The 22,466-nt window shown below is 52.0% G+C and overlaps 1 protein-coding gene across 1 annotated transcript in view; it reads left to right on the top strand.

Annotated features, from left to right (window-relative positions):
* RFX3 (regulatory factor X3) overlaps positions 1-22,466 on the top strand; it is a 274,479-nt gene that overhangs the window by 195,258 nt on the left and 56,755 nt on the right. The window contains exons 5-7 of the mRNA XM_075559876.1: positions 5,011-5,085; positions 15,101-15,282; positions 19,359-19,478. Of these exons, the coding sequence (XP_075415991.1) occupies positions 5,011-5,085; positions 15,101-15,282; positions 19,359-19,478 (377 nt within the window). The remainder of the gene's footprint in view (positions 1-5,010; positions 5,086-15,100; positions 15,283-19,358; positions 19,479-22,466) is intronic.

Below are 22,466 nucleotides of genomic sequence, written 5' to 3'. Positions count from 1 at the left end.
AACCATTGCCAGCGATTCCATTCCAACTCAGTGATCCGACTTGTGTCCGAGTGGAATGTGCCCACTCTAGGTTCTTTCATACATGGGCCACCAGGCCTTTCTTCCAAGGCGCCTCTCTAACCTCGGTGACAGCAGCCATGCGTCTGAACCCATCACACTATTGGGTGAGTGACCATGGACACGTATAGACCAGCATGTGCACAGAGCAACCCGTCTACGAAGTCGCGCCCAAAACCAGAACAGGAAACTCACTGCCACTGAGTGGATTCCAACTCACAGCAACCTCAGAGAGCAGGATGGTTGTCCTTGTAGGCTCTGAGGCCGCAATCCTTTCCTGGGGTAGAAAGCCTGGTCTTTCCCCCACCAAGGGACTAGCCATGACTTACTGTGAGCTTCAGGTTGACAGGACAGGGTTTGATGAGGAAATCTATGGATGCCCCCCTTTCTCTCTCTCTCTCTCCCTCTCTCTCCCTCCAGCCCCCCTCTCCCCACGCCACACACACGCACAAGCACACACACGCGCGCACACACGCATGCACACACACACACAGAGCTAACAGTCCCTTTCACACAGGGAGGTTTTACAGTCTCAGTAGAGTAAAATCACATGAAGCCCTGTCAATCTATAGACATTACCAGGAGGGAAAGGAGATTTTTAAAAATTTGATTTACTAACAAATACTTGAAATTTGGGTCCCCATTAGCTAGCTCCTAATCTAACTGCTTGATGGCATTCACTGCACGATGTGACAGTGATACAATAACTGCGTGAAGGGTTAAAACCTTCCCTCGGGGCCACGTGAGAGTATACTGTTGAACTCCTGCTCTTTCGGCTCAGCAACCCCACCTTTAAGCAGATGCCCAGCTGTCTTGGCATCGGTTCATCACTTGGATTGGGCAGCTCTGGGTGCTGTGGGAGGATGCCATTTAGTGGCAAGTCTGGTCTACCTGGAAGCTGCGTGGTATGTTCTCATGGGCCACTTTGATCTTGTAACGGGACCGCCCGCTGTGGGTGGAGGCATCTGAGCTCATCAGTTCACTTTGGTGTCAGTATTTGGAGCAGAGAAAATGCTAGAGGGTGCCACCTCTGTTTTTGGAGATTCGGTCTGTCCCCCAAATATTTGCGGAAGTACCGAATCCACAATCCTGGGCAAGTGAACCAATAGATTCCATGCCGACGGAGCCTGCCGGAGCTGCCCCACTCTCGCTGCCACGAAGTCAGTGCTGACTCATAGCGACCCTGGGCATTCCCGAGACTGTAACTGGAGGAGAAAGCGCAGTCTTCCTCCCGCCGAGCTGCAGGTGGTTTTCAACTGCCAAACACGCGGATCGCAGGTCGACGCGTAACCACTGCACCACTGGGGCTCCTTAGTATGGCGATAACAGAAGGATCACAAGTGAGTTTCCTTAAAGAGGAATTTATTTCCTCATGCGTCTGAAAGCTCTAGGTCCAACTCGGTCTCAGCTGTGTGAATCTCTCCTAGCACCTGGGGTCTTCCTTCAGCCCTCGGTGCTTCCTGGAGTTCCTCGGTATTCAGCCATGCCTACCCCCCAGTCCCCCTACCCCCCACGTGTGTCTGTGTGTCCATTTCTGGTCCTTATATAACTCACAAGTGACTACGGTTGGAATTCACCTGATACAGATCCACCTTGTCAGTATAAGGAAACTCACTGCCAATCGTAGATGCTGACTCAGAGCGACCCTGTGGGACAAGACAGAACTGTGAGTTTCTGAGCCATAACTCTTCCTTGACGGGCGTAGAAAGCCCCGTCTTTCTCCCTCAGAATGGCTTGTGGTTTCAAACTGCTGGCCTTGGGGGGTCCCAGCTGAGCGCATACTCCGCTATGCCACCAGGCTCCTTAGCACAACTAACGGACCCCCAGTTTCTTGACTGCAGGTACAGAGATTGCAGTTTCCACACAGGTTTGAGTGGGACACAGTTGAAGCCCTAAGATGTCTATTGAAACTTACCCCTAACTCCCCAAAGGGTCTGGCCCAGCTCACTTGCACCCCCTCTCTGTTCCTCTGCCCGACTCCTATCCAAAGACACCCGAAGACCTTACAGCCACAGCAGGCTGAGATGGCCTGAGTGGTAGGGGTGGCGTCAGCAGTTCATTTAACTTGCGAATGTCACAGTTTGCCCACGTGATCGCTTTGCCCCCATTTCAATTGCCCCATTTAACTTCTCCTTCACGCCCCTTCCCCCCGTCTTCTTTCCACTTACCAGTGGACGACAATCTCTTCTCAGGCTCTCAATCCTAAAGGTTTCGCTCGTCCGTCTGCAAACACTCAAGTGGGGCCTACTATTTGCATTATCAATGGTACCTGGCAAAGCCCACCCCCTGGCTATACCTGACAACGGGGCATTTGTCCCAACATGGACACACTGCACTTAGCACCCTGGCAAGTGACCTGGCTTCCTCCCTGGCTGCCCCTCTCCACCACGGAATTGAGTGTGCTGCTGGCACTTCGTCGCTCTGAGCCTCTTCCATTCACCGCTGGCCCTGAAGAACAACCTGCCCCCATCACCCCAAATTCAGGCGCCGTGCTCGCTGACCTTCTGGACTTAGGCAGCCCCTCTCCCTCCCCAGAATACCCAGGCCCACTTCTGCCCCTCGGACTGCCCAAAGCCCTGGCCTCTTTTGAAGCCTGGGTTTGAGGGACTGAACGCAGAATTTTGTAAGTGTCCTTAGTGTGTTTTTCTGTGCAAAGGGTTCGGGTTTCTGAAGTTCCTCCAGCGCATGCTGGCACAGAGCTGCGGCGCTCGGCTGCGGTGCCAGAGGCCTGCCGTTTGCAAGCATCAGCTGCTGCGAGGGAGAGAGGCGGGCTTTCTGCTGTCATAAACAGTCACAGCCTTAGAGACAGGCACGGGCAGTCCTGCCCTGCCTACAGGCTCGGTGCGAGTCGGCGGTGACTTGATGCCAAGGAGTGAGACGACCCAAAGAGTCAAAGGTAACTCCGTGAGATGACGGACACAGTGGACGCAACGATGGGTTCACACGTAGCAACTGGGCAGTGCTTTCTTCCGTTGGACGTAGGGTCACCAGGTATTGGAATTTGATGACACCTGCTGGACAAGAGATGGGAGCCTTCCTGGTGATGTGGTGGTTAAGCACTGGCCTGCTAACTTCAAGGTTGGCAGTTCAAACCCACGAAAGAGGAGTCTGATGGCTCGCGGAAAGACTTACAGCCTGGTAACCCCGAGGGACCAGCTCTTCCCTGCCCTGGATTGTTTCTCCAAGTCCGGATTGATTCAATGGCAGTGGCTTTGGTTTGGGCTTTAGGGGATGACCTACCCAGATATGTTACAATTCTGCTTTTCGTAAAGTGCTTGCTTATTGATCACTCGTACATCACTCCCTCTGAGGTGTCTTGTTTTCCAGTGGTGTAACATCGCCATCCCAGGTGTTTTCAAGTATTGTGCGGAACTGAATCTCCATTGCCCTAGGCAGAGAGAATGTTGTAGAAGCCAGTTAATTATAAGATCTGAAACAATGTGAACAGTAGACTGGATGGCATTGCATGTCCTTAGGAATCAACCCACTCTCTTTTAGGACTATTTCTCTGTAGTTCCTCAATCTAACATATTTCTACGCAGAATTATATCTTATTAACTTTAGTGGAAGAGCGGTAACATGAAAATTATGTAAAATAATTGGTAGAGTTATTTTTTTCAAGTCACGTGGAAAACATGCTATTTAATGCTGATGTAATTGATCCTGAAAGCTTTATGTCGGGTGGTACCATTCCCAGAGAATGAAAGAGAAAGTTTGACAGAATGGAGGGAGACTAGCTGTGGGTGTGACCCTCGGTGCCCGCCCCACCAGGATGAGGCGCTGTGCTAAAATGCCAAGGTCCCTTCATTGTCATCGCTAATATCAACTGCAGAGCAGGTGACTTTCCAGACACTAAAGTTTGTAAGGACTACAGTGTGACTGCTTAGACTGAGTGATCAATTGGATTAGCTTGTTAAAAGTAAATAAGAATGAAATTTATTTCCCTTTCAAACGGTAGAATGTGATTTAAAAGACCAAAAAAAAAAAAATAGAGAAAGAAAACCTCCCGCCAACCGTTGTTAACACGAGGGAGGCTTCCAAGGACTGGTGGGGAGCTTCAATGACGGTTTCAGTCCCGTTGGTTTCCCCTGGAGAACTTCTCAGGGCCCTCTGGAGAGCCTGGTAAAAAGCCCAAGGTGCCGAGCAAGGTGCTCTACACGGTTATGGAGAATCCCGCCCCGCTCGTGAAGGTGTCAGGGTCCCTGTGGCAGGCCGAGGTGACGTGGGCTGCGTCTGCTTCTGTGGGCACCCCTCTTCTCTGGCTTTGGGTTCCTCTCCTTTCGCTGCTCCTGTCTCTTCTGTCCTCTCTGCTTCTCCTCTCCCCCAGACGCACAGGGCACGGGCCGTGCTCCCAGAGCCACGTTGGTTTTTTCCAAATGACTTCACTTCCGAGATTTTATCCGGGATGAAGAGAAGGCTGGCCTCCTTTCCTTCGGCACCTTAGGGAAGGCGTCTGAGCCTGTTTGCATGGAAACACAAACGCCAGTTGTTGAGCACGGCGCCTGCTGTGTGATAGGTCGCTCGCTCGGGTCAGGCTAGAACAAGTACTGGCCGCCCTTCGGGTGGGAGGTGACAGACAGGAGGTGAGGGAGGCCGGTGCCCCACACAGGTGCCTTCCAACTGTCCAAGTGAGAATGTTCTCTCCTTGCCAGAAAAAACCCCACGGGGCTCCTGCCCTCCTTCGGCCCACCCCACCCCCTTCTGTCCCTAATAGCCGGTGTGCCCAAAGGTCTGCTGTCGTTACTCAGCTTGTTCCTAGTGTGCATAGTTTTGGTTTTATCTTCTGGTGGTGGGAGGACCCGGCAGGGGGAGGCGCACGCAGTGTAGGGAGTGCCGCTGGCCCACCGCCACTGCTTAAGAGACTGGGCTGTAGCCAGGCTGTGGGGATTTCTCTGGTTAGCCTTTGATTACGATCTTGTCTTGAGCCCTCTTTTTAATGACATCTATTATCAGATCGAAATGGCCATCGAGACGCTGCAAAAGTCTGACGGTCTGTCCACTCACAGAAGCTCTCTCCTCAACAGCCATGTAAGTTGCCTCCTCCTCCTTGTCGCCTAACCTCTTGCTTGTTCTGCATGTGTTGCCTGCCTCTAAATGCTTGTTTGGTTTATTTACTCATTTGTTTTTGCTTCTTAACCTTCTTTTCTTCAGCCCCCGATGATCTCCGTCTCACCTAGTGGCCATGTGGCCCCGTGGGCTACCTGAGAACTAGAGCGCCACCACCTGCTTCTGCCCCTAGTGGCCCCGTCCGCTAGGCTCTGCCACCGTTTGGGGGCTGATCTAACCCTCCCCAGCTACTACCAGGCAGCCATGTGATTTCCAAAGTGTCATAATTGGAGACTCGAAAGCATTCCAAAATGCATGGTTTGGGGGGGGTGTGTGTGTGCGCGCGCGCGCACACGTGCATATATATGTATGTGTATGCATGTAAACGTACTTTAGTGTTTTTTTGCTATGGAATCAGTAATGATCTCTTCAACTGAGAAGAAGGAGCAGTCGTGGCTGCACATAGGAGCAGTAACATGAAGGGGGATAGTCCAACAGAACCCCCAGATCGGTCATGCCGGACCCAGTAGTGAATTGTTGGAGCACACTTCCTTGACTGGTCAAGAGAGGGGGTGGGGAAGTGAGTTTGCCAACGAGCTCAGTGGACGCGGGCCAGAGAAGCACGGTGCCCGCAGATAAGACCCGGATGGCTAAGGGCTGAGATACCGCAGCAGCGAGGTCCCCGGTGCTGAGCTCTTTCCCCCTGCCACCAGGTGCAGCATCCCTAGGACCGTGGTAAGTGCGAGAAGAACCAGGGCAGTTGGGGGCACTCGGAGGGTATTTTCATAAACTGCACCCGTCTGGGGAACCCACTGGCCCTGCTGATTTCAAGGGCTTCCATTAAGGTGACTGCAGGATGTCTGGAGAATGCCCGCCGACCTCTGCCTTACAGGGCGGCCATGGTGGTCTGGTGAAGAGTTGTCAGCTGAGTCCAGGAGAGGTTTCCCTCTCCCACCCCTCAGTGTAGGAGGGCAGTAAGGTGCTTGTTCATTCTCACCGCGTCCTGTGATGGGCAGGTCCCAAAGGGAGAGACCACAGCTCCTGCACCTGATGCCTTCAGCTCATACAGACCTGTGGTTAGCATGTGTCGACTGCTCCTGTTCACCTGGAGTGAGGAGCACCTGGACATGCTTCTTGGGAGAGAAGTAGATCCTCCGTCGTGAAATTGTGCCTGGTAACAGGGACGAGAGGTCACAGAGTGGGCTCAGCCCTTGCTTGTGTACTGTTCCAAAGCAGCAGGAGATGCCTTGTCGCTGGTTCATCTCCTCCGAGACGAGGCTGTCTGTCCTTTTCCGTTCCTGAGGGAAGTTGCGTGGCAAAGGCAGGCAGACGGGCCCACTTTCTGATGGCCTGGGATTTTGGTGGAATGTGTCCATCCATGAATCGTGTTATATATTTCGGCCCCTTGAAGGCGGCAATGGCAGCCACAATTTCCTCGCCCTTTTCTGGGAACTTGTGTTCACTGTGGCATTCTTTATACCTTTCTTAAGTATATTCCTTCTCCTGCTGGTGTGAATCTCGCTGTATACTCTGAGCACATGGAAGGAGCCCTAGAGGCATAGTGGTTACGCCTGGGCTGCTAACCATGAGGTTAATGGTTCAAAACCACCAGCCACTCCTGGGACGAGGATGAGGCTTTCTACCCCCAAGAGTTACAGTCTCAGAAACCCACAGGGGCAGTTGTGCCCTGCCCTATAGTGTCGCCACAAGACAGAATGGACTCAGTGGCCGTGAGTTTGGTTTTGGCTTTGGTGTTAAGGTGTGAGAAGAACCACCAGTTGAAGGCACTTGGGTGCTAACGGAAAGGCCACCAGCCAGCCCCTCTGTAGGAGAAAGATGACAGCTTAAGCCTTGGTGTCTGCGAGTCAGAATCCACTCATTGATGGCAGTGGGCTCGGGATGTTGGGTGTGCTTTGGATTAGTTTGTGGGGGTGGGGTAGCAAATTGGTACTTGTGTTTTGAAAATGTTCTTTCTCATGCATTGCCATCGAGTCAATGCCGACTCACAGCTACCCTACAGGACAGGCTGGAGCTGCCCCTGTGGGTTTCCCAGACCATCACTCTCTATGGGGGTAGAAAGCCTCCTCTCTCTCCCATGGAAATGTCCTCCATGCTCTTCACAGACTGGCAGGGGTATAGAGTTCCCAGCCCCACTGCTGGGAACTGCCAGGCTCTGAGACAGAGAGTGTGTGATGGATAATTCCAACTTTAATCACCCATCTTAATGAGTATTCCCAGGAGCAGCTCTGCAGGTATAAGAACACCTTTTTGTTGGTGTGGATGAGGGTTTCTGGTCTTTTGTTGTTTTCGTTTGCTTTGTGTGGGGGGAGGGGGTCTGTTTCTGTTGATTTATTTACTGCATTTCCAGATATGCTGCATGTTTTGTTTGTTCGTTTGTTTCAACGTTGCCGTGTGGAAGCATCAGAACCTGTGCTGTCCGTGACTGTAAGAGGGCCGCGACATGAGTGGCAGAGGAGTGCTCTCATCCCGTGCCTTCGCAGGGGTCCGTGCAGAGCCTGGAAGACCGTTCCTAGCCTTCACCCCGCGAGGCTGCTCTGTGGCTCGGAGGAGTGCCGGGGTCACCTTTGGCTAGCCATTTGTTTCTGCCGCTCCTCTTGGACGCAGCTGCCCGCAGTCAGGCAGGAACGTGTCATGGAGCCTTTTAGGAAGCCCAGGGCCCCTCTGGATCCCACCCAAGCCGCGGCCAAGGGGCCGAAGCCACCTGTGGCCTCGAAGCCCGAGCTGGTTTGTCCTCTGACTCTTGGAGAGCGGGAGGTGCTCCAGATTGTGGCTGGCTGAATGGCAGCCGCCAGAGTAACCTGCCACAGCCAGCAGGGCCAGCGACCAGTAGACACCTGCTTACAGATGCTTTAAATTGCCTGGACCCGATTGGCGATTGTCAGTCTAGATGAAAAAGTTTCCGTATAGAAGGGTTTTATTTCAAAACAAAAACACACGCACTGTTAATACTTTAAAGAACCCTAAGCTATGTCACCTATACCCCTCGCTGTTAACGCTAGTTAGCAGAAGGCACCCTGGGTCAGGCGCGATGCTTAAGCACCCAGCTGCCAATTGAGGGGTCGGAACCCACCAGCGCCTCCTCTGAAGCAAACCGGAGACGGGCTCTTCTGTAAAGAGGGAAGTTCTCAGAGAGCCTCCAGGGCCGCTCTCCTTGGCCCTGCAGAGTTGCCGTGTGTTGGATGATGCTCTGCCACACGTGTCTGGCTCGGATTTGCTCACAAATAAGCTCACCAGTTGCCACTGGGTCGGTTCCGACCACGGCCACCCCGCGCAGGCCCGTACTGACGGTCTCACGGGGTTGATACTCTGGCATAAGAAGGTTTGAGGTTTGTGGGGCGCTTCGAGATGAGCAGGACCTCAACTTGCCGATGGCGAGTGACAGTGGCACCCTGATGGGTCAGTCCCCCCAAAGGACCAGATTCATCAGTCAGAACAACTGGACTGAGGAGAAGTGATTCATAGCCAGTGTCGCCTGTTCACTGGTGTGTGAAGAGGGACTTAGTCCAGGTCCTCTGGGAATGGAAAAGAAGACTGCCCGTTTTCCCTGCATACACTGGATTAGTCGCAGTAACTCGGAAAGCTCCTCCTGGCATCGGGTCAGCCAAGCAGTCCCCTGCCAGTACCAGGCCCCTCCTGGCGCTCCTCCTGGGATCGGGTCAGCCAAGCAGTCCCCTGCCAGTGCCAGGCCCCTCCTGGCGCTCCTCGGCCCACCCTGTTTCCACGCACGGAAAAGTGGCATGTAGCCTTAAATTCCGCCCTGCTGTCTGCAGCATGGCCTTTGGTCCGGGTCTCACTAAGCAGGTCTGGTCTCCAGATGGAAGCCCATGTATGGGGTTGGGGGTGTCCAAAAAGTGTGTAACGGTAGAACCGAAGACAGTTGAGCCCCCCTCGCTTAGCTTGTCTGCTGTACCCCCATATCAGTGCCGCACCTGGAGCTGAACACGGTTCCCCCTGACATAGCACCTTGTCCCACCAATGCCACAGACAGGATGGCAGGCTTTGTAGCAGCGAGCAGCTCGTGGGGAGTCAGTGACCCATTAGGGACCAACGGCAGTCTCAAGAGTGAGATTTCTGTGTTTGTCTCCTTGTGTTGTTATTGGTTCTGCGCACACACGCACGCACACATATTCCCAGTGCCCAGAACAGGGCCTGGAGCCTGGTGGCTGTGCTCAGTAGTTTTCTGCTAAATGAGAAACAGGAGGGAAGCACCTGTTCCTCCCCATCCCTGCCATCCTACAGATGCCTGAGTGCGTGTGTGTGTGTGTGTGTGTGTGTGTCTGTCTGTCTGTCTATCGGCGCACCTGCAGACATGGGACCTTCCTCTCCGCTCTGTGGTCGCGACCCTGTCTCCTGACTCCCAGGAAGAATGTGTGGCTGGGCTGTCATTTCTCATGTCCCTCCCTCACAGATTGGGCTTTAAGACTAGATGACTCTGCCCTCCACGCGTCCGAGCTGAGGTGGCAGCATCGTCGCCCTGTGTCTCCGATGTGTACCTTGGGTTGGTTTGGGCGGCATTCTACCTCGTCGCACACTTTTCTTTTTTTGGTAAATGAGGAAACTTTAGTTCTGCCCTCATTCAAGAAGATACTCTGGAGAAATGGCTGGAGGCTCCACCCAGATGCCATCTGAGCGTCTCATGCACATCAGTGCAGACCTGTACTTGTCCCCCACTGAGGAGCGACGTCAACTGGCCTTAGTGACTGCATTGTGTTCCATGTGGGGTCTTTTAGATGATAAATTAGAATTCAGAGATGGTATCCAATCAGTTGTTCCCAATGTTCCCATCATGTTTCTGTGCTGCGTGTGTGGGTGTGTGAGTCCATTTAAAGTCTATTAAAGACGCTTTGGGCATTTGCTTTATGTGCTTTCTACAATCCGCCAAATTATTGTTCCGTGACATTTGTCTCCATTTAGGCTGCTGAGATAAATCCAGCTCAAAGCAAAGCCAATGCGTCCTAGTCGGTCAGTCTTGGCTTTTGCATCCTGTAACTAAGACTTGTGATGGAAATAAGGCCTGCCACAGCGCTCATCGTCAGGGAACTGAACTTACAGTGCGTCTAGTGGCTAATGATCCAGCTTGGGGCCAAATGCCAAATGTTACATTTAGATAATAATAATAATAATAATGCAATATATATATGCAATATATATATGTATTATTTGTCAATCAGTGTTTCCTTTTGGGAAAATAAGAATTGTTTCTCTTTTTTAATCTGTCCTGATTAATATAGATTAAATGCAAAGGTTGAAAGATGCAATTATGTTGGTTTCCACCCTTAAATGAGCTTATGTTAATTCATTAGTAGAATAATCAGGCTTTAAAGGTAAAGGTTAAAAGTTCCTATGGTATTTTATCGGCTTTTTAATCATGCACGTAAACAAATACCTTAGCAGACATTTTCTAAGCCAGTAAAAGCAGTAAGAGTTGAGCTAACTCTAAACTCCCACCTCTTCAGGGTGCTGAGTTCTCCTGTGGGGAAGGCGACCCCCCAGGCGGCAGTCGGTTTCTGTAGCCAGGGTTTCTCGGGGCGAGTGCTTTGGGGTTACACTTCACTTCCAGGTCATTCCACAATGGAGTGAGTGCTTTCTCGCACTGCACTCCCACAGTGAAGTGACTGATACCCAATGTCATCATCGTGTCAAACCTAGAGGTCACAGCCTGGGGTCGAAGTGCAGATGACAGCCTGTCGTAAAGCTCCAACTCATCTGATCCACTGACTTTGGGTGCCCTCGATGGGTGGGCGATTGGCAAGTCATCCCATGGGGACCTGGCACAGAGTCTGCTGCCTGGCCTCCGCCACCCTCCAGGGCATTGGTGGTCCCGTCACTTCCATCTGCCCCTGCAGGAGATCCCTGGGCACCTGAAAAAGAACCCGCATGTGCCCTAAGCCAGGAGTCGAGCCACAACACGAGCCTTACTCCTGTGGGAACCGCCCAAGGAGCCCCCTGGGACCCTCTGAAACTAGCCAGAGGAACTGGGAGGGGACCATACCCATCCTACCTAGTAGAGAAAGGACAACTCATTAAGATAAGAACCATCAGACTGTCCTCCAATCAGTCGAGCTCTTTCCACTGGCTTGGCCACGGAGCCACCGCCGTCAAAGCTGCTCCCCGCCCCCCACTGCTCTGGAAGTGCTCCTCCCATTTAGAATGGCCTGATGAACTCTTGCTCCGCATAGGTCAACTTCACGGGGCGCATACTCTATTATCATGGTTAACTGTAACATGTGCCTCGGTTTTCCCTGGTAAAGCCCCTTCAGACATTTTACCATGGGGTTCTGTAGATCACTCTCTCCAATGACTGTGGAGTATGCCTTAAAGGTCTGCTTCCGGCTGTTTGTCGTCACCTTTAAGCAAGCGTAGCAAGGAGCCTAGCGCGTCCTGAAGGCAGGCTGTAGAGAACTCTTATTTCTGTCCTGGGTTAATTAAAGAGATGGTTTTCATTGGCTTTATTTGAATATTTTATGTCAGGCCATTTTAATGACTAGTCTGCCTTTGGCTGCAGAGCCCCTCTTGTAAAGTGATTGCTTTTCTGTGTCTGAGCATAAACAAAGAAGTACATGCCTTTCAATAACGACTGCCCATAGCAGCGTGTGCCGTCTTCCGAGGCAAAGGAAGAATACTGGCATGTTGTCTCGCCCCTCGGTAGGAAATCATGCTTTCATCCTTTGGATAGGTGATCCGCATCATCTGGGGAGTGGCTGGGTGTGCGCGTATCCGCGCCAACCTGTTTTTGCCATTTTTAACTTACAAGAATTGTGGTTCCCATACTTGGAATCGCAGCACCCAATTAGTTAAGCTGCAAATTATGATGAGACCCAGGTGCCCTCCAAAAACATATTGTTTGGGGTGCGTTTACCTTGATGGTTCCCCGGCATGGCGCTTGTTCCTGTAGTCCTCGATATCGGGGCCTGGCTTGCTTTCTGTAGTGCCTTAAGTGTACCAGTAAAAGCCTGTGGACTCCTGCCCTAGCTAGTGCTTGTTCACAGAACAGGAGCCACCATTTGGGGGCAGTGGGGATCATTAGAGGGGCCCTGCTGGCCCCGTGGGTACACTTTGGATGCTAACTGCAAGGTCAGCAGTTTGAAACCACCAGCCGCTCCGTGGGACAAAGACAAGGCTTTCTGCTCCCATAAAGAGTGGCAGTCTTGGGAACCCACAGGGGCCATTCTGCCCTGTCCTACAGTGTGTCAGAATCAACTCGACGGCAGTGGAATTTCAAATGTCTCACCAGGGTCACCCAAACACCACTCATGTGAGCCGGTGGCTTTTAGATCCCTTCCCTCCCACTGAGGCACGTGGAGAAAAGGCCCGGGAGGTGTGGAGCCCTGAATTTTAAACCTCATCTTCCTGAGCTGTGTTCCCAGTCAACAAGAGTCTTAAATTGTAGAAAAGAAACGCTCAGGAGGCCACCACTGGCCCACTCTCATAGGTAAAACACTAGCCTTGATTTCAATCAAAATACTTGATTTCTCAGCCAGTCGACCTCTTCTCTTTTACCCTAAACCAGGGGTTCTCAACCTTCATAATGCCACAACCCTTTAATACGGTTCCTCGTGTTGTGGGACCCCCCCCAAAACCATAAAATTACTTTCGTTGCTACTTCATTCACTGTCATTTTGATACTGTGATGAATCGGCGACCCCTGTGAAAGGGTTGTTCGACCCCAAAGGGGTCACGACTCTCACGTTAAGAACTGCTGCAAATGAACGCCCTGTGGAAGAGCAGTCAGCCTTCTCTCTGTCACTCCTGCTCCTCCGAGGCTCTGTGGGACCTGGGTGCTACCAGGGGAGTCTCGGTGCCTCCTCTCAGACTTGTTCTTTTTGACTCATCGTTGTTTCAGCCCCCACCCCCTTCCTGGAAATGAATCCTGGGTCTTCTCTCTAGGATTTTATAGGAGAGGATTGTTCATGCCACCGAGGCAATATTCCAAAAAAAAAAAAAATCAAGCAAACTCCCTGCCATCAAGTCAGTGCTGACGAATAGCAATCCTATAGAACCAGTTAGAACTGCCCCCGTGCCTCTCCGAGACTGAGCCCCGTCTTTCTCTCTCTCTGGGCGGCTTGTGGTCTTGAACTGCTGATTTTGCAGCTGACAGCCGAACACATAACCACAAGCCACAGAGGCCATATCGATGTTTAAATGAAAGTGTAAGCAGTTCCCGACTTCTGTACAACCCAGGAGTCACCAACCAACCCACAAAGTGTATGACATTCAGAAGCGGAGGTGTCGATGAGAACCAGCAGACACTCCTTTGTAAGACTCACCAGCGCGTGTATGTTCAGTGTCTTCCTCCTGCTGCAGGCGCCCCTTCACGCCCTTTACACCCAGAAAAGTACACAACGTGCTGCTCACTGCACACACATCTGACTGACTGAAGTCGGGTACAAACCATGTCTAGCTGCTTCAATTTAAGTACAAATTAGCCTCGAAGGCAAGACTCGGGAGCAGAAGTCTTTCTGGAATCCAGGAACGGCTTGCATCTGCACGCACACGCGACCCAGTGGGGACTTCACGTCTTCCTAGCTAGAGCTTGGCCTCATGGCCATACCACCTAAACCAACAGTCCAGGCGGGCTAATCAGCCTAAGCAGTACTCACAAACAGCTGAACGTAACACACAGCATGTCACCGTCAAAGGCAAATGTGCTGACAAGACTCGCCATGAGTTTGAAAGTCTGCAGGCTCCGTTTTCCGGTTTGACGCAAACTTGGAAGTGTTACCGGCAAGACCCCAAACTGTGGGTTTCAGGATTTGACCTTAAGTTCCTCAAGGACAAGGGCCGGGACCCTCACTCCACTGTGCCTAGCACGTGGCCCAATTGGTGCGCAACCCGTGAATATTTTGGCTCTGCCGATTCACATTTAACCCGTCGTACAAGTGAGTATCCCCACCTCTCGATGCCAGCATGGGCCTCGATTGGCGTGGAAGGCTTGGCACCCCAGACATGTCAGCATTGATTTTCTATATCCATGCGATCCTCTGGCGCCCGTAGAGGAGCCGCCCAAAAGCGTGAGTGGCAGACTCAAGCGCTGAGTTCCCGTGCACCTCCAAGAAAAAAACTTCCGTCACTTTGGGTTCTCCTTTGATAAATAAGGCACAAATAAAGTGGGAACTCCACGCTGTATGATCTTGATCCGATGTTGTTAAAACCATTTCTTTCCCCCTAATGGACTCTCAAATGTACACAGCACAACATGAGTCTTTAAAAGGTGTATTGTAGACCGAGAAAATACTGCTTTCTAGTGTGCCCACCTTGTCACTTACCTTTGGAGGCCATCAAAGACTGTGTCTTTGAGGCGGGAAACTCCAGACAGCTAGAGCAAATGATTCTTTTTCCATTAGAGCCAAATCTCCATCCCCACCGACTCAACCTCTGTTTCTGGGACCGCATTTTTTTTCCTTTTTTGCCTCAGGAACTACCCCGATAGCCAACATGTGTATCGTAGGACCTTATTGTAACCTGAGAGAAGTACATTGAATGCTTTGTGAAAATGAGCAGAACCAGGATGTAAGAACTTACTGTGCAGGGCAGCTCACTGTTGCTATTGTGTTGTTAAGAGCTCGATGCAGAAGGCATATTCCGGGCCGTGCTGCCAGGCTGGGCCAATGGGTTTTGTCCTGTAGTGATTTGAAATGTACAGCCAGGTAACGGGACTAATTGAACTCCCCCAAAGAGGTATTTGTCTCCACATCAGCAATGCCTACAGAAGAACCCAGCACACTGCTATCATGGGCCGGAGTAGCCCAAAACATGGACACTGCTTGCAGTCAAGAGTGGTGGTGGACGGCCATTTCCAGTGTTTTCTGGAAGTTTCCAAAGCCCCATTACATCGGGTCTGGGTCTTAGCACCACGTACGCTCTGCACCTGATGGTTTGCCCATGGCCCTCTGAGTGTCGGTTGACGTAGTGTTTGCGGTGTGTTGTTGGTGAGCTGCCTGGTCCCTCTCCGCTGACTCTGCCTTCTCTACACTAGCTCCAGTGGCTGTTGGACAATTACGAGACAGCAGAAGGAGTCAGCCTTCCCAGAAGCACTCTGTACAACCACTACCTACGGCACTGTCAGGAACACAAACTGGACCCAGTCAATGCCGCCTCTTTTGGAAAACTAATACGGTCCATTTTTATGGGGCTGCGAACCAGGCGATTGGGAACTAGGTTAGTACTGAAAAAAAAAAAAACCCAAAACAATAAAGTAAAAAGAGGTCACGTCCTCATCTCTCCTTTTCTTTTCCAAGCAGTAGCTGTGATGTTGCATCTGTTCCTTTGGTGGGTGGGTTGATTGGGTTTGGGTTTCCTCAGATGTCGTTCACTACAGATGATACCTAAAGATCAAGAATACAAACCTGAAATGAATTCCACTCTGCTTAGTAAAAAGATCCGGGGATGCGGGGTTAGGCGGGGGGTGGTCAGGGGGGATGGGGGGGGTGTTGTCTGGGCTGGGAGAAGAGCTAGCTACCAGCCCCCCTTCCCTCCCCCCACCCCACCGGCATTCAGCAGGCCAGGCCCGAGAACCTGGGTATTCATGTGATACCTTTGAAACCCACCCAGCACCCGCTCTCCGTTTTGAAAACCACCAGACTGAAGCCGCTGAATGAAGGGAGAGTGAGAAACGAGAGCCCACCCGGCATCCCTTGCTTCTTGCAAAGCCACAGCTCACTGTTTGTGTAGACAGCACTTGTCCTTGCACAGAGTAAGGCTTCAAGCTGTGTTTTGTCTTTGTCTTCATTTCATGCCTGAAGATCGATGCAACGCCAATAGGAAAACGTGCCCAGAATGGGGCTCTCGGAAGCCCTCAGGAAGGCCCCGGTCCCCTTTGGCCTCTTGTCAGCCTGGCTTGGTTTCCGTTGCTCGTCCATGTGAAAGAGTGCCTGGGCGCTAGTAGAAATGGGGCCAGTGAGGAAGGCAAAGAAGCTCCTGTGTTTCCCGTCTCTGGAAAGTGGTGCCAGGGACTTTCAGCTAGTCAAAGTGTGGTGGAAAGAATAGCTAGCAGTCCATCTTTGTTTAAAATGGCACCATCAAAGTAAGCCCCAGGGCCTGAGCAGAGCGTGTGCCTGCCTTTGCTCACCTCAGTCATGCGGGGCAGGGTATAAAAGCCTGCCTGTCAGACTGGTGACAGTGGCAGGTACTTCTGCAACTAGTTGCAAACCACCACCTTGGAAGCCATCCAGTCGGTAGCCTTCTGTGTTCATAGTAGCACGACAGAGCCTTCGCCGTGGACTTGTTGGAAACTTGTCCTGAAGAGAGGAGTGAGGCACCCACGGCCAGGTGGGACTGGGAGTGAGACTCCTGAGCCATGACTTACCTGGGAGTGAGACTCCTGAGCCATGGCTTGGCCCATCAATGTATTCTCTTCTATCAATGCCTCAGAGGCACGTAGACCTGAAACGGGAGAATAGGATGGAGCTTCTGTGGACCAGAGGAACTAGTTTCACTCCCCTGGGAGTAGGGAGGAATGGGGTGTTGTTTTCCTAGTACCCCCACCCCCACCTCAGAAGGCCTAACCAACTATCTCCTACCTGATGGCTTGGTGCGCACGGAGCCGGTATTATGAAACGCTGGGTGTTTTTGCAACCTTCTAATCACTACATTGTTGTTCCTGTTGTCACCCAGGGGATCTCAGTGGGTCCTATTTCGAGGCTCCTTTCGAACATAGAGACAGGTCTTTAAAATAGAAGGGGATAAACCGGGGGCGGGCGGGGGGGTGGGTGTTGGCTCTGTGAGCGAGTGGGACCCTTACTCCAGACGTCCACATTGCGCTCTCGCATCTCTCACTGTCCGATGGCCACAATGCACTTTCTCAGTCTCCCCCTCTCCCCTCACTCACTATGTACAATGAGGTCTCCCAGTCCTTTTAAAATTGGATGTAGCCTTTGCAATTAAGGCTGGAAAGCTGGGAGGAGGAGGAGGAGGAGGAGGAGGAGGAGGAAGGGTGGGGGAGGAGAAGAAGAAAAGCCCACCGGGAGCGTTTAAACAAAAGCTGTCTTCTAAAGACCCAGCACTCAGCCCTGGGGATGCTGGCAGTGGGTGGGAGGGGCACAGGGAACACCAGCCAGGGCATGGGGTGGTGAAGTGGGGAGCCAGGAAGGAGCCCTGGTGGCGGGTGCTGTGAGATAAGCAGTGAGCTGCAGCAGCCAGGTCAGCGCTTCAGCCTCGCCGGCCAGCCGCTGCGTGAGAAAGATGAGGCTGTCTGCTCTCAGAAACAGCGCAGCCTTGGAAACGCCACGGGGTGGCTGTGATCAGTGACAGTGGGCTGGGGTTTTGTGGTTTGGGACCATCATTGAAACTGACTGGTAAGTCCATCCAATAAGAGCTCGCCTTCTTCACACGTTTTTAACCCGAAGGGGACAAGAAGTAGAATTTCCTGGCTCCTAAAGGAAGGTGGCCTGGGCCCTTCTTTAAACCCAGCTTGAGTGACGGAAGCTCAGCTCGTGGGACGTGGTTCCCCTCCATCGCCCTTTCTTTGGAAATAGGTCTGGGCATTTTCACTCTCAAAGTACAAGGAGACGAAGACCTAGTGGACTCAGAAGAAACCCCCTCCATAATCCCAAAGTCCCCAAGTCAAACCCACTAACATGGGGTCCACTCTGGCTCTCAGTGACCCTATAGGATGTTAGACCTAGCAGAACCTGGCTTCCAAGGCTGTCCCTCTTCAGAGACTCCACTGTCCCGTCTCCCACCAGGTGGCTAGTAGGTGGGAGAGAGTTAGTGGGCCCATTGCTTGACACTGTCCCAATAGGGCTCTGTCTCCACTCCCCCCACCCCACCCCTGCCCACCCAAACACTGCTTGGAAAGGGGGAGGAGGAGCAAGCACTCCTGGGGTCCCACAAAGCCACCCCTCCATTGCCTGGTCCCCATTCTGTCCCAGCACAGCTGCCCTACGTCCAGCCCGCCCCCCTAAGTCTGTAAGGAAATACGGCCACCAGGGTATGTGCTGTTTGTCCTCTGTGTGTGCGTGCTGCTCCGTTCACCAGTGGGTGTGGGAGACGAGCTCGAACCCATCCATATGGAAGGCTTTGCACATCTTCTGCTTCTGCTGCCTTTGAAACGTAGCCTGTATTTTACTGATGCTTCGCAGCCATGCAGATGCCTGGCTTTTTATTTTTTTTAAGCTGGCATTGTTATTAATGTAATAGGAGTTTAATGTCTTTTCTAGCCTATAGGGCTCATCTGATGGATGTCCTCCCATTTTGAAAATAACATCCCACTGGTAGTTTTGCATGAGATACTAAGCTCCCCCCCCCCCCCCCGCATTCCTTTGCATAAAAACAAAGTAGCAGGACCACTGATGCCCTGCTCTCTGTAGACGGGTGAGAAACGGCTGTTTCCTCCTGGCAGAAAGGCACACATTTCATATGCTCGCCCCTCTACCTCCCGCAAGAATTCTCACATCCCATCCAGAGCAAAACGTTGTCATTTCTCATGAAAAACATAGCCTTTTTTTTTTAATGAACATTTGGGAGATTTTTTATTCCAGGATGGAAATTTGCCATCTTCACGCAGAGATTTCCCCACGTCTGTTGTGACACTCAGCTCCCCAGACTCGCTCGCCCAAGTCCCTGCCAGCAGACGCAGAAACCACACTTCAAAGTCAACAGATTATGTGCCTGTTCCTTCATCTGGATCAGTCCTTGAGGGGCCGGCGGGGTCTCAGAATATTAAGTCATAGGCCTTACCCCACCATCTTGCCGCAGTAAAGGTCTCTGCCCTTGCCACCCTGGGAATACAGAGAACCACAAATATATGGATTTGGCCCAAAATGATAGAATTACAATTCTCAATCCTTGCCTGCCCCTCCTTAAGTCTGCGTGGCCAACTGCTTCCTAGGGAATGGATTGTGGGTTGTCTTCATCCTGTCCCCACCTTGCTGTCTCATTCCCCAGAACCACGCCTCCCTTCCCCTCATCTAAACAAATGTGAACTTACCAATAAAACATGCCTTGAATGAGCTCAGAGACACTGGTAGTTAAGTGAAAGCATACAGGCAGGGGCTCTTTTTAAGCCATCCCTGGTTGAGTGGAACCCTAATCTTGTGTTCTCAAAAGTAGTCACTGCAAAAGCATACTCCTCTAAAGGACAGGTGAATCATAAGCACATGGACACTGATCTGCTGCTTTGACCTGACCTCTCACCCCACCCCATCCCCATTTGGAAGTTAAGTGGACAGCCCGTGTGATGGCTACTGGTCTAACTAACCTTTTGTGTCTCTACCATCTGTCCTGCTTCGGTGAAGAGGAAACTCCAAGTACCATTACTATGGGATTCGAGTCAAGCCAGAGTCCCCCCTCAACCGCCTACAGGAAGACATGCAGTACATGGCCATGAGACAGCAGCCCATGCAGCAAAAGCAAAGGTAGACGCGGGAGGCTCACTGGCCTGGTAGAGCAATGTGTTTCTTTCCGTGTCTCGGGCTCCTGGGTGTCTGATAACCCCAACGGGCAAAGATGTTGATGCTGTTGGTGTGCTCTCGCTGTTGACCCATCTCCCCTGTGGTCCAGCATGTCAGTGATTCTGTCTAGGTCCCAACCCTTGTAGGGCCACTTCTCAGTTGGCCCATTGGCCCCAATAATGTGAACCACTCCATCCCAAACCACTCAGACAGGACAGTGAAGCACAGAGCCTTCGAAGGCAAGCTGGGTACCCAGGCAGGCTCCCAGTGGAGAAACTCGCCATCGACTGTATTTAAGGAATGGTTCCTCCTACGCTCGCCTCCGTGTCTCCCTAATCGTTCCCTGTGGCGCAGTCGGTAGCCCTGCAGAGGACTGGGGACTTCTCGGATTCTCTTTGAATCCAACTTTGGTGGACAGCCATGTGGTTGCTGGAGCTGTAAGAGCTAGGAAGGCTTCGTGAATGGTTGGGTGGATGGGTAGGTGGGTGGGAGGTTGGGTAGATGGGTGGATGGGTGGATAGAATCACAGATGTTTGAACTGGAAAACTTGGTCCCAGCAGCCTTGTGGCAACCAAAGTGCCAATAGTCCCATTTTTCAGACGAGTCCCCGAGAGGTGAGTGATTTCTGCATGCCCAGCGAGCTCAGCTGTAACTAGTTAGAAGTTCTCTTTCTGGCCGGGCACATGGTAATATCAGGTAGCAGAAAGGAGGTGTCCATACAAGGTGTCATACGTCCCATGTGAAGCTGCCCAAGATGAATTGTCAACTTGGCCAGGCTCTGCCTCTGTCTCTCCGCTGCATCTTTCCATGGCAACATGGGCTCTGGGCCCCTGCGGCAGAGAGAACAGTGCAACCTCCACCCACGCGTCAGCCGTCACCCATGGGGTCCCTGCTCTGTGCTGGCTCCTGCTGCTTTGAGGAGTTAAGAAATCAATCAGAAGGAGGAGCTCCTGGGGGGGAGGAGGTGTCACAGATGAGAACATCCTGCAGTCTGAGAAATGCTAATGAGCCTGGAGAGAGGAGGGTTGTGGATGAGAGAGGGAGGGAGGGAGCGAAGAAGGGAGAGAGAAGGAGCAAGCTGTTTGAGCAGGGGAAGAACAAGGAGATGGAGAGAGGGGGTAACTGAGTAACAGGCCAGGGGTGGGGGGGGGTCCATAGTTTCTCCACAAATGGCCCATGACTCACTCGGCCGAGGTTCTGTTTGAGGAGAGCTGAAGAGTTCAGTGGCAGGTGAGGTGGAGCAGGTAGGGTGACCACAGATGAAAGACCTTGGTTGTATGTGAAACTAAACATCTGATTTGGGGGAGTTTACCTTGTGTGTGCCCTTGAAGCCTCCCATGTAAGACTTTTCGGCAACGTAACAGCATTTTGAGATTTTTCTCCCTCCTTAAAAAAAAATGACTTTGTTCGTTTGGATGTAAGACATCTTGGCCGGGAAGAGAATGGGTGTAGGGACCCTTGCCAAGCGTCCGTCCGCATCCTCAGGGGGAGTGGTATTCCGGATGGGAGGCTGGCTCAGGATCGGCTATTCCCAGACAGATACCGCGAGGGTTTTACAGTTTCTATGAGTAGGTCTCTAATCGTATATTCTTTAGTGGCCAAACCTTGTATCTTTATTTATGGCCAGGGATGAAAGTGAAGACGGTGTCTAAAACAATAAATAAAAGGAAAAAGAATAAACCCTAGACTAGTATCTGATAAGGTTGCGGGGGGGGGGGGAGGTGGTGGAGGCAGAAGAGGAGACGGAGTCGGTTCTGATCAAATGTACAGATGAACCAAACACCAAGCCCGGTTTTTGTGAGTTCTCGAGATAAAGAACCCTGTCTTGTGGCCGCCTTGCTTTTTCCATGTCAGTGGCAACATTTCCTGTGCTGATTCTCCCGCTGTGGTCCCCGCTCTCCCACAGACCACACGGTGCTGAAGAACGAGAGCCGTGCAAAGAGAATGGAATTTGATTCAGGTGTAAAATAATAAGCTAGAACCAGGAAAAGGAGCCGGCTTCAGAAGCCACCGTCTACTCGAACCTTCTGAGGAACAAACACCTTCCAGATCGCTCTAAGAGAGTGGAAGTCCGCTTCTCGCTGTGCTTCAGTCTGCAAGGAAACTTCCCAACTCTCGCGGGCATGAAACCCTGAAAGGGCGCCTCTTTAATAGCAAGCGTGGGCTGGGTGGCCAAGACCTAGGTTTTCCACAGCCTCCTTATGAAGCAGGTCCCAGAGCGCCGCAGGTTAACGAGCTATCGAAAGCTCTGCAGGCTGGGCGTGTTGGTAATTGCTCTCAGAAATAGATTCAACCGGGACATAAAAATCCACCTGCAGCCATCTTCCTTCTGCAGACTTCGCCCCTTGAGGGGTCTGTGAAGTATGAAGTAGGAATACCCGAGAAGCAGACGGGTGCAGACACGCCCTTTTCATCCTTGTTTTTTTAAAAACAAACAAACAAACACAACACAAGCTTTGGACTGGGGGCAGTTGCACTTGCTCACTGGGTGCAGAGGGCTAGTGTCGGCACCAGACCCTGGTTGGGAGGAGCAAGAGGACCTGCTGGAGGACCCGATTGACGGGCCTTGGCTGATCCAGCCACGCATGGCACCAACACACGCGCCCAGTGGAGGAAGTGTCTCTTCAAGACTGCAGGTGGAAGGGGTTGGGAAGACATCTCATCGGACCCTTTGTTCCATGGCTTCAAAGAAAAAATTAAGCACGGCGACTCCAAAGCTCAAATGACTCACTCCCATCTCCCGACAGTTCGCACCAGGAGATTCTGCCCCTGGCCTGTGAAAACACAAGCGACATACAGAAGACTTGTCCTAGTTCACCTCTGGGACCTGGCACTTCCCCATGGCGTCAAGGACTCCTGAATCGTATGCAGCTGAGCGCACACATCTCCCAGCCAGTAGGACTCCAGAGTCCACGCCTGCGGACAGTGAGGGAGTTCAGGTTACGCAGGGTT

The sequence above is a fragment of the Tenrec ecaudatus genome, chromosome 10, assembly GCF_050624435.1.
Source record: "Tenrec ecaudatus isolate mTenEca1 chromosome 10, mTenEca1.hap1, whole genome shotgun sequence".
NCBI classification, from domain to species: domain Eukaryota; kingdom Metazoa; phylum Chordata; class Mammalia; order Afrosoricida; family Tenrecidae; genus Tenrec; species Tenrec ecaudatus.
This window is presented reverse-complemented; position numbering and strand designations above follow the sequence as displayed.